Source organism: Fundulus heteroclitus, chromosome 18, assembly GCF_011125445.2.
Source record: "Fundulus heteroclitus isolate FHET01 chromosome 18, MU-UCD_Fhet_4.1, whole genome shotgun sequence".
NCBI classification, from domain to species: domain Eukaryota; kingdom Metazoa; phylum Chordata; class Actinopteri; order Cyprinodontiformes; family Fundulidae; genus Fundulus; species Fundulus heteroclitus.
Genome location: NC_046378.1, coordinates 38,563,929 through 38,575,409, shown reverse-complemented (window position 1 = coordinate 38,575,409; position 11,481 = coordinate 38,563,929). Strand labels below are relative to the sequence as shown.

Below are 11,481 nucleotides of genomic sequence, written 5' to 3'. Positions count from 1 at the left end.
GGCGATTAATGTTCCATAAATTAAAACATGCAGACCTGGTGATGTTACTGATGAAGAATAAGCGCTATTAAAGATGAAATATACACTTTGACCTGAGGTGAAGGGGAGACTGTGGAGCTGTCAACCGAGAGAAACTGCCAACTTTGGATTGTGCAGATTTGGTTCCTACAAGGAAGATCTCACATTAGTTTTAAGAAGTTAGATAATATATTAGAATATTGCATCATATTGTATATTTGAGGATTAAGATCCAACATTATTTCAACTTCAGATTATCTGTTGTATTTCAATATTTTTCTTTTGTTTCGCAATCATGTTAAACATCGTATACGGTCCTGCTGTAATTTTGGATTTCATTTAAAGCAGGCTGGAAGTTTTTTAGTTCTGGGAAATAGATTGAAAATGTTTTTAATTATAATCAGAATATCATATTGTATATTTAAGGATTGAGATCCAACATTATTTGAGTTTTGGATTATCTGTTATATTTAAATATTTAACTTTTATTATGCAATAATGTTTAAACATCATGTACTGTGCTGTTGGATTTCATTTAAAACAGGCTGGAAGACTTTTGATTTAGAGAAGTAGATTTTTTTTAATCTAATAGATATTGTATCGCATTGTATATTTGAGGATTAAGATCCAACATTATTTCAACTTCAGATTATCTGTTGTATTTCAATATTTTTCGTTTGTTTCGCAGTCATGTTAAGCATGGTATACGGTGCTGCTGTGATTTTGGATTTCATTTAAAGCAGGCTAGAAGTTTTTTAGTTCTGGGAAATAGATTGAAAATGTTTTTAATTATAATCAGAATATCATATTGTATATTTAAGGATTGAGATCCAACATTATTTGAGTTTTGGATTATCTGTTATATTTAAATATTTAACTTTTATTATGCAATAATGTTTAAACATCATGTACTGTGCTGTTGCAATTTTGGATTTCATTTAAAACAGGCTGGAAGACTTTTAATTTAGAGAAGTAGATTTTTTTTTATTCTAATAGATATTGTATCGTATTGTATATTTGAGGATTAAGATCCAACATTATTTCAATTTCAGATTATATGTTGTATTTCAATATTTTTCTTTTGTTTCGCAATCATGTTAAACATCGTATACGGTGCTGCTGTAATTTTGGATTTCATTTAAAGCAGGCTGGAAGTTTTTTAGTTCTGGGAAATAGATAGTAGACAATGTTTTCAATTATAATCAGAATATCATATCGTATATTTAAGGATTGAGATCCAACATTATTTGAACTTTGGATTATCTGTTATATTTAAATATTTAACTTTTATTATGCAATCATGTTTAAACGTCTTGTACTGTGCTGTTGTAATTTTGGATTTCATTTAAAACAGGCTGGAAGTCTTTCAATCTAGAGAAGTAGATTTTTTTTAAAATATAATAGAATATCGCATTGTATTGTATAGTTAAGGATTAAGATCCAACATTATTTCAACTTCAGATTATCTGTTGTATTTCAATAGTTTTATTTTGTTTCGCAATCATGTTAAACATCGTATACGCTGCTGCTGTAATTTTGGATTTCATTTAAAGCAGGCTGGAAGTTTTTTAGTTCTGGGAAATAGATTGAAAATGTTTTTAATTATAATCAGAATATCGTATCGCACACTGAGAAAGGATTAACTACTAAACGATGCCTATAATTAGTCTGTTTTTAGAAGCAGGAGTCTATTTCGGTGAACTGGGTTACCATTACCTAATCCTGAACACCTATCTCTCGCGAGAATCCGCGAGGTGATAAGTTATAGAAACATGGCGACGCCTAATTTGTTAAAGGTAAGAAGCAGCTGAATTACATTCACCGTTTATGTGCACATTTAGGTTCTTTGCCGTCGTATCTGTTTAGTTCAGCTGCCGATAAGTATCCTGGGTGTTTTAGCCTCCGTGCATCTCCGCTGATGTTAGCATTAATGCAATAAATGCGCGTAAAGGTGCGCCTGAAGTGGCCGCTGCCCGTTGTTGTGCCGGGGGTTCGCTTCCCCGAACATGTTCGTCCCCCTTTTTTTTAACTCGACCCGGCTCTTTAAATTGGACGTCTAACCCGTCTTCGAAGAGAGCCGGAACCGAAAACAGAACCGCGGCTGTTAGCTTCTACCGGGGTGTCTGCGCGGAGCAGTCCGGGAGAGATGAGCCAAGAAGCGGGTCTTAGCCGATGCGCAGGACGAGAAACGAGGTTCCGATGGAAAACCCAAACCTCCACACCGCAAACTCTTTAATAACCCGCACAGCTGGACCGCCGAGCCGCCTCTGTGTGGCCTTTATTAGGTCCAGCTAATGGTTGAATAGTTGCTAAACCTGGCTGCTGTTTCTGAAAGGCCCTGAAGAACGTTCTTCACTTCAGGGAAAACTTTGGTCTGCAGCAGATCCCATCCAGGGAAAGTTGGGCTTTAAACCCTTAAATATGCGCTAACCTGCCAGGTGGCGTTAAAACGAGCCCAGCACTGGCTCCACTGTTAAAGCCTTGTGACCTACATGGCAAATTAAACGGGACATTAATGTATTAACTGGTTCTAAATACACTTGATGATCCCATGTTGTGATTATAAACTTAACAGCGCATACAGTCGTGGGAGTGTGGAGGTACTACCAACGAATTATGGAGGAAAATTAGAAGCCAGACGCTGATATTCAAATGCATTTCACACAATGCCAGGGTGGAAAGACCTCAGCAATGAACAGGGAAACCACTGCTGCCATTCGCCAGTCTGGAAAGTGTTAGAAAGCGAGATCCAAACATCTGGAAGTCAGTCATTCTGAAGTTATGAAAATTAAGTTTATTTATATAGCGCCAATTCACATCATGTCATCTCAAGTCTCTTTCCAAAGTCAGCTTCCATCAGATCCTCCAGGTTGGTGAGAAAGTTTCCTCTCTAAGGAAACCCAGCAGGTTGCATCAAGTCTCTCCAAGCAGCATTCACTCCTCCTGAAAGAGCGTAGAGCCACAGTGGACAGTCGTCTGCATTGTTGATGGCTTTGCAGCAATCCCTCATACTGAGCATGCATGAAGCGACAGTGGAGAGGAAAACTCCCCTTTAACAGGGAGGAGAACCTCCAACAGAACCAGAACCAGGCTCAGTGTGAACGCTCATCTGCCTCCACCCACTGGGGCTTAGAGAAGACAGAGCAGAGACACAGAAAGCACAGAAGCTCACATTGACCCAGGAGTACTTTCTATGTTAGATGGTAATAGAGGATGATCTGCCTCCCCTGATGATGTCACAGCTAACAGAACACCAGACCAGGTGTACCTTCTATGAAGAGAAAAATGACAGAGAACAAAAAGTTAAAAGCTGAAATAACAACAAACAATGCAGATTGGAGAGCAGTAGGAGAACTCAGCAGAGTGAGAGAAATGGACCCTGATGTCCTCCAGCAGCCTAAGCCTATAGCAGCATAACTATAGAGATAGCTCAGGGTAACATGAGCCACTCTGACTAGAAGCTTTGTCACAAAGGAAAGTTTTAACATTAGTCTTAAAAGTAGACAGGGTGTCTGCCTCACGGACCAAAACTGGGAGTTGGTTCCACAGGAGAGGAGCCTGATAGCTAAAGGATCTGCCTCCCATTCTACTTTTAGAGACTCTAGGAACCACCAGCAGACCTGCAGTCTGAGAGCGAAGTGCTCTGTTAGGAACATACGGGGTAATCAGAGCTCTGATATATGGTGGAGCTTGATTATTAAGGGCTTTATACGTGAGAAGGAGAATTTTAAATTCTATTCTTGATTTAACAGGAAGCCAATGGAGGGAAGCTAAAATAGGACAAATATGATCCCTCTTGTTGATTTTCATCAGAACTCTTACTGCAGCATTTTGGATCAGCTGAAGACTTTGAACTGCATTTTGTGGACTTCCTGATAGTAAAGAAAATATTCTCAAATAAAAAAAAGGTCGTTATCGATCTCGCTTTCCTTCCCTTCATCCAGGACGTGTACAGGTCAAGCTTTACGTGGGGATGTCATGTAAAGTCAGTTAGGAACGTTGTTCACACACGTAAAACGGTTGAAAACCTTTGCTCTTAAGTTTCCGGCACGGTGGAGGAGCGCTGATGAGTCGGGCTGGTTTGTCTGTCCTGAACCCGGCAGCACATTTCCAGCAGAACGGCTGAAAAAAGAGAAACTCAAGGTGTTGCAATAGAGCTTGGCAGAAATTATGGTTTCTAAACGTTAATCAGCAGAAATGACCATTATTTGCATCTGTGAAAACTCAAGTTTAGCTGTTGCTTCTCTTATAATTTGTGCCACTGAATTTAGAAAAAAGAAAACAACAGAAATTACAGCAAATGTGCTAAAAACGTTTACTTTTATCCATTTTAAGAATGCCCAGCAGCGTTAATAAACCTTAATTTAGTCTCGTTGATACTTCAAAATGAGAAAAGGTCATTTCCAGGGTTATATGATGGAGCACGATTTCTAATGTTAGAGACATTTAAAGGAACTAAGTTAGAAATTTTATTTTTGTTAAGTCATCTGGTAAGAAACTGAAAAATCTTCCTGCTTTTGTTTATTTTCTCAAAATAATCCGTTTTCCATGAAGTGTTTTTTATTTAGTTTATGTTTGAGTTGTTATTTCAGTGAGCCTTCATGTTTCAGGATGTTTACAGTCCGGCCGGTTGCCAAACTCTGTATTTATCTATAAAACATGTGGCCCTAAAACATTTCTTTTTAGCAAAGCTTTTGGTCCCCTTTAGATGTTTTTTTTTTCCTCTGTTCTAAAAATAGCTTTTTAAATATTTTCTTTTATGTTTATGCTTTTTTTCTTTTTTACCTGTAGTACTTTAAGATCTTTTGATGGAAAGTGCAGTATAAATTAAATTTATTATTATTATTATTATTATTATTATTATTAATAATAATAATAATAATAATAATAATAATAATAATAATAATAATAATAATATTATACTGTTATTGTCAGATATAATGGTTACACGTCTGCCTCATTAGTACCTGGAGTCTTTTAATTTACTCAAACTAAAAGTGAGAGTTTTGTTATTTTCCTTTGTGATTAATGAAGGGTTTTTGAATTTGAACTGAATCTAGAGGTGCACCAGTCAACCCAGAGATGTTTGGCTCTGGTCGGTCAAGTACTGAAAAATCTCCCACATTCAATAAGTGCATAAAAAAAATAAAACATTTTCACCTCCTTTTGGTCTTAAAAAGCATCAACCCACAACTGTCACCACCTTCATGCACTTTTTTGAGTTTTATTGATTTTTATTTTTTTAAATGAGGAAAAAGGGAAACTCTGAATGGGGATAATATTGTGCTTTCACCACGTTATGTTGTAACAACGGAGCTATTTATATCAGAGTGTGCACTTTTCTGTCATGTGGCGTAGCCTTTAGTGATGTCATCATGAAGAGGGAAAGCAGCAGGTCAGACCTCAGAGACATCGGCGGTCGGTGTCGGCCAGGAAAACCCTGATCGGTGCATCTCTCCAGCCAACTCTCTGTCTCACTCCCAGCGTGTGTTCTCTCATTTCTGTGCCGTAACATCAGATTGTCCTCCACCCCTCCCACATGTCTTTCCGCCAGAACAAGGGGTCCCTGCAGTTCGAGGACAAGTGGGACCTGATGCGGCCCATCGTTCTCAAGCTGCTGAGGCAGGAGGCCGTCACCAAGCAGCAGTGGTTCGACTTGTTCTCGTAAGAGATGCTCTTTGCTGCGTCACAGCGCAGCCGCTGCTCACTTTTTAACGTCGTCCATGCAGGAAAATGCTGTAAGACGACGCTGTCTTGTCAAAGTGTCGCAGTCGCTGCTGTGTTTATATCACTCAATCTTCAAGATCCGCAATTTTAGAACAACAAGGAAAAGCTTCTGTATTTCAATTAAAGGTGTAAAGTTATGGAATAAGTTGCATGAAGATTTAAAACAAAGCAATAGTTTAACACAATTCAAAAGAAAGTACAAAGAGGTAATTTTCAATAGATACACACATGGGGACAGAAAGCAATAAGGTGTGTATTGAAGATAATAACTTGGTGTAAGGGTTTAGAAAGATAAACCAGCATAAAATGGGAAAATGTATAGGTAAATATTAGTAACTGTTACTTCTAACTGCCACTTTGATTTTGATTTTTTTTTTTTTTAATGACAGTAGGACTCTAAAGTCTCAAGTGTTTAGGGGTAGGAGTTTATAAGTTCTCACTTCTTCCTACCCCATTTTGAGCATGATATGTTAACTGAAACAAAAAATCTGTATTTTCTCTTCTTTCTTATGCACTTCTTGTTACTGTGCACTATTTTATTTTTATATTTGTATCATGTTCGAATAAATTTCATTTCAAATTTCATTTCATTTCATTCATTTCATATATCGTCCTTTTGCTGTAGGAAGCTCATCAGCTTAGAAGTTTGTTAGCATCTTAAAGAACTTTAACCTCTTATTTACTGCAAAAAGAGAGCTAAAAGTAAGTAAAATGGTCTTAAAATTAGTATGTATTTCCTTGATTTGAGCAGCTAAATAAGACTATTTGCCAATGGAATGAAAGTTTCTACCCCTAAAATAAGATAATTCCTGCACTTGAAATAGGATGATGGAGATGAATTGTTCTTAACTTAAGTGCAAAGATCTTATTCTATTGGCAAATAATCTGATTTAATCAATCAATCAATCAAATTTTTATTGTCAATTACAATTTGCATTGCAATCGAAATTGATTTACCAGCTCAAATAAATGAAAAAAGAAAACACTAATTTCAAGAGGATTTTACCTACTTTGAGTTTCCTCTTTGCAGAGTAAAGCTGTTTCTATTTAAAGGCAGGCTGTTCACACCCTGAGTTTATTTCCATTTGCAAAAAGTGTTCTTTGCTTGCAACAGTAATGAAACAAAATTCCCTCCATAACTCATTTCATTGGACAAATAAACATTATTATTATTATTATTATTATTATTATTGGAATAGGAATAATGTTCTTTCTCACGTAAGAACCGACTTGACGTGTTTTTCTTCTTCTATGTAGTGATGTCCATGCTGTATGTCTGTGGGATGATAAAGGTCCCGCCAAAATCCACCAAGCCCTCAAAGAAGATATCCTAGACTTTATCAAACAAGCACAAACCGTAAGTAGCCGCTTTATTTCTGTTTTTTTTGTTGTTGTTGTTTTAGTGAGTACCATATTTTTTAGACTATAAGGCACTAAATATCCTTCCCAACTGTGTAACATCACTCCTCCACGTCCACAGCTCTCTGTCCGTCTCTGTCAGGAGGACAGAGTAGCTGGACTACACTGCCCTGTTTCTAACATAAGGCCAAAATACACTTTTATATTGAATTAACTTACTTGGTTTATTGTTGCTAGCGCATACTCCAGGCTGCCTTACATGAATGCACTTCTAGTTTAGACATTACAGTCAGGCAGTCTGGTAGACAGCTCAGGGGTCCTATCAGGTAGTGACACAGTGTACCGTAATGCTCCTAATATCCACTGAGCGGAGCGACTTCCTTGCTAACCAAAGTCATATTTACACATTTTAACAGATTGTTGAGCGCATTGTACCACATAGAATCAGTCAGTAAACACAACGGTGATCATAGATAAGGCGCACCATCAATTTTTGAAAAGATTTAAGAAGTTTAAGTGCACCTTGTAGTCCGAAGAATAGGTAACCATTATAGTCGTACAAGGCTGCCTTGATCCTGATGTTATATTTCTCTGACTTTCCTTTAATTGATGCTTTGGTTCTGACCAATAATTCTCCTGGTTTTCCAAAGTTATTATTTAACCTTTCACTGCTTTTTCTCTGATTACCTGCCCAGCTCTCGTACGTCATCTTTCAGTTGATCATCTACTGTCTGCTACAAATCACCATGTTGGTGCTAAAACCTTTCTTTTATTTGTTGTTCAGACTTTTAGTTTTGGTATTTCTCATAGATTTAACAAAAGAAAGGAACAAATTGAGTCTTTGTGTCCTGCCACTAATATTTTCCTACATAGTTGTTTTTAGTTTTTTATTGTTGTTTATTACATGAAGAGAACAGTAGAATAGAGTTTCCTTTATTGTCCCTCGGTGGAGAAGTTCACGAGTTCCAGCAGCAAAATGACGCGTAAATGGAAGCAAAGAAAAAAATATAACACAAAAAAAAAAGGATTGGAGGCCGTTGTTGCAACGTAAGAAAACAAAATGCTATAATGTTAACAGGTGTTTAAAAATAGCATTATATAAATTAAAGAAGTGTGCAACTGAGGATAATTTTGAGAAATGTGCCAAACATCTTTCTATATTAATGCATGAACAAAACAACAGACTAAGTGGATTTGACTTTGCAAAGAGCCTTGAGATGACATGTTGGGAATTGGTGCTATATGGATAAACTGAATTGAAAGTTGAAAATAGAGTGGAAAACCTTTGCACTTTCCTTCAGGACAAATCAAGGATGTTTAATTCTTGGTACTGACAAATCTTCGTTAAATGACTGTCTTCAATGGGGATGGGTGTCGATACTTCTACTCTTATCGATACCTTTTTTTTTTTAATTCAAACAAAAGGGTAAAAAAAAAAACAAGTAATGACTGACAAGACTAAAAATGAACTTAAATAAAAAGTATGTTGTATAATTGTGTTGTTGTTGCTAAAGAAACTGCCCTGTCCAAAATAAAAGCCCCATATTAGATGTGCAGATAATTTGTAGCCTATGCGTACATTTCTTCTTTGTTTTAAACGTCACGATTTAAACATCGTGCACATATTAGATGCAATAATGAATGAAAACTTGTATCAGTGCTTCATGTGTCTGCTTTGCGTGCGTACATATATGCAGAGCAGCTGTTTTTGATCCAGAGCCAGAGCTTGTTGTCCTCAGGCGGTCGAACACTCTGCATCTTTCTGTTTGTATGTGCCGTGCTTTCAGGAGGTGTTCTGTCGAATTACTCGTGTTCCCGCCTTGGCAAGCAAACCTGTTGTTGCAGTAAGGGCAGAATGCGTTGACGGCAACTATTTTTTGAAACGTTAAGCCAAACTTTTAACCTTTTTGTTCGCTCTGCCATCGTACCTTTCTCAGTGAGCGGGGCACCTTTCCTTATGGTGGATGAAATAGCGAGGCGAACAAGTGAGAGCAGAACGTTGTGTCCTAAGAAGGGCTACCAGTACTGAACTTTGAACTAGAAGATTCAGATTTCACCTTAAAGTCATATAAAATAAACACATATTTAATGCATTGTTATTGTTATATCTATATAAATGCAAATGTGAATAAACCGGAAGAGTAACGGAATAAAATAAAGTTTTAGATGCAGCTCACTGGTGGATTGGGCTTTTTTATTTTTAGAACAGGCTTGTGGAACCATGTGGGTGACCCCTGTCTTAAAGGAACAATAAATAATGACACCTAGTGGTTAAAATCAGAACAACGCGTACAGAAGACCTTTCACGGAGAGCCGCTGTTTACTCAACGGTCTGTTGCTGCTGTGAAACTGAATTTCTACTTACACAGGACGGGTCTAGAATAGTTCTGGTCCGCTTCTCTTACCGGCTTCCATGTTTGTTGCAAATATAAAATACCAAATGCTGCGCTCTGTTTTGAGAACCCTGGGAACTCTCATATGATTGGCTTAGGAACCAGGAAGTAAAAACGGGCTGCACTCTGAACTGAAGTCTTTCTGGATCGTACCTCTAGGTCTGAAAGGACTAAAACATTGTTGATGAGAGGAATGTTACTGCCATCCTGGGTGACAAGTCAAAATTATTTAGGTTGATTCTACAATAAATATCTTTCTTATTGCACCTTTTAAGGAGGAGGGGATTGATAATAAAATGTTGTTTGAGTTAAGAGTGCCGATAAGGCTGAAACTTGTCGCTCCACAAAGATCGGCCGACCTGGCCGTTAGAATATCTGGTTTTGGTACCCATCCCTAGTCGTCAATAATAATCTGTCTTTAGATTAGGCAAGGCAAATTTATGTGTACAGCACATTTTAGTGCAAAGACAATGCAAAGTGCTTAACAAAAAATATAGGAATTAAAAACACAATAAAAGCAAGTTGGAATAAAATGTAGAAACAAAATAAAAGATGGAAAAATAGAAACTAAAAGCAAACATTAAAAACAGATGGACTACACTGCAAAAACGGAACTAGAAATAAGTAAAATGTTCTTAAAATGTGTCCTTGATTTGAGCAGGTAAAGATGATTTGCCAATGGAATAAGAATTTTGCACTTAGAATAGGAACAATTCATCTCAATCATCTCATTTCAAGTGCAGGATGTCTAATTATCTTATTTTAAGGGGTCAAAATACTCATTCCATTGGCAGATAATCTTAATTACCTGCTCAAATCAAGGATAAATACACTAACTTTAAGAACATTTTACTTATTTTTAGATCAGTTTTTGCAGTGTACAAAGTTGAACTAATGATGTTTCAGTAAAACAGTCAAAGGCAATCCTAAACAAATGTGTTTTTAATCTTGATTTAAAGGAACTCAGGCTTTCAGCACTTTTACAGTTTTCTGGGAGTTTGTTCCAGATCAGTGGAGCATAGGAACTAAATGCTGCTTCTCCATGTCTGGTTCTGGTTCTGGTTCTGGTTCTGCAGAGCAGGCTGGAGCCAGAAGACCTGAGTGGTCTGGAGGGTTGATGCCCTGATAACAAGTCTGTGATGGATTTAGGTGCTAATTCAGGGATTTATAGACTAACAGAAGGATTTTAAAGTGACGCTGGTCATCTCTGTGCAACTTCTTCAACGAAAAGTGGCGTACTCGATTCCTGGGAGTTTTCAGGAAGCGTTTATTCCGGGCGGTTCTGCATAATTTCTCATGTTTGGCTGTATGTGTCGCCTTGGCAGCGTGTGCTGAGCCACCAGGACGACACGGCGCTGCTGAAGGCCTACATCGTGGAGTGGAGGAAGTTCTTCACCCAGTGCGACATCCTGCCCAAGCCCTTCTGTCAGCTGGAGATCACGCTGATGGGGAAACAAGGCAGCAACAAGAAAACCAACATGGAGGACAGCATTGTACGCAAGGTGAGACTGAGGGGAGGAGAACACGCTGGAGGGTGAGCCGCCATTTAAAAAGGCTCCGTGACAACAAGCATGACCAAAATTATAAAAAGTAAAACCAAGAAACGGGCAAGAAAAAAGGGGGAAGTGTTTGATTAGCAAGAAGGGAAGTTGGTACAGAAGGATTTAAAAGTATTATATGCCTATAAGAAAAACATTTGATAAAGATAAAATAAGGTTATATACACTAAGCATCCAGAAATTGTACTGATAGTTCTTTTTAAGCCTAAAAATAACCCCAGCACCAGGTGTGATGAGCAGATATAAACAGGCGTGTCGCCGTCTAGCGGCAGAACTATCAGAAAGCATAATAATACATATAATAAAAATTAATAAACCACTATAAATAATAATGGCGGACCGAGCCTGACCCTCTGACAGCTCGACGTGATCGAAGAACGTTATTAAATAAATAAACCGATCTACAGCAACTTTAAAAGCCTAAT

At 37.6% G+C, this 11,481-nt stretch overlaps 1 protein-coding gene across 1 annotated transcript in view; it reads left to right on the top strand.

The window, feature by feature from the left end:
* The first annotated feature begins 1,756 nt into the window (after nucleotides 1-1,756).
* The window catches only part of LOC105924888 (cullin-5), a 39,385-nt gene continuing 29,660 nt past the window's right edge, over nucleotides 1,757-11,481 (top strand). The window contains exons 1-4 of the mRNA XM_036149901.1: nucleotides 1,757-1,814; nucleotides 5,573-5,682; nucleotides 7,003-7,102; nucleotides 10,823-10,999. Coding sequence (XP_036005794.1) covers nucleotides 1,791-1,814; nucleotides 5,573-5,682; nucleotides 7,003-7,102; nucleotides 10,823-10,999 — 411 coding nt within the window. The 5' untranslated portion in view covers nucleotides 1,757-1,790. The remainder of the gene's footprint in view (nucleotides 1,815-5,572; nucleotides 5,683-7,002; nucleotides 7,103-10,822; nucleotides 11,000-11,481) is intronic.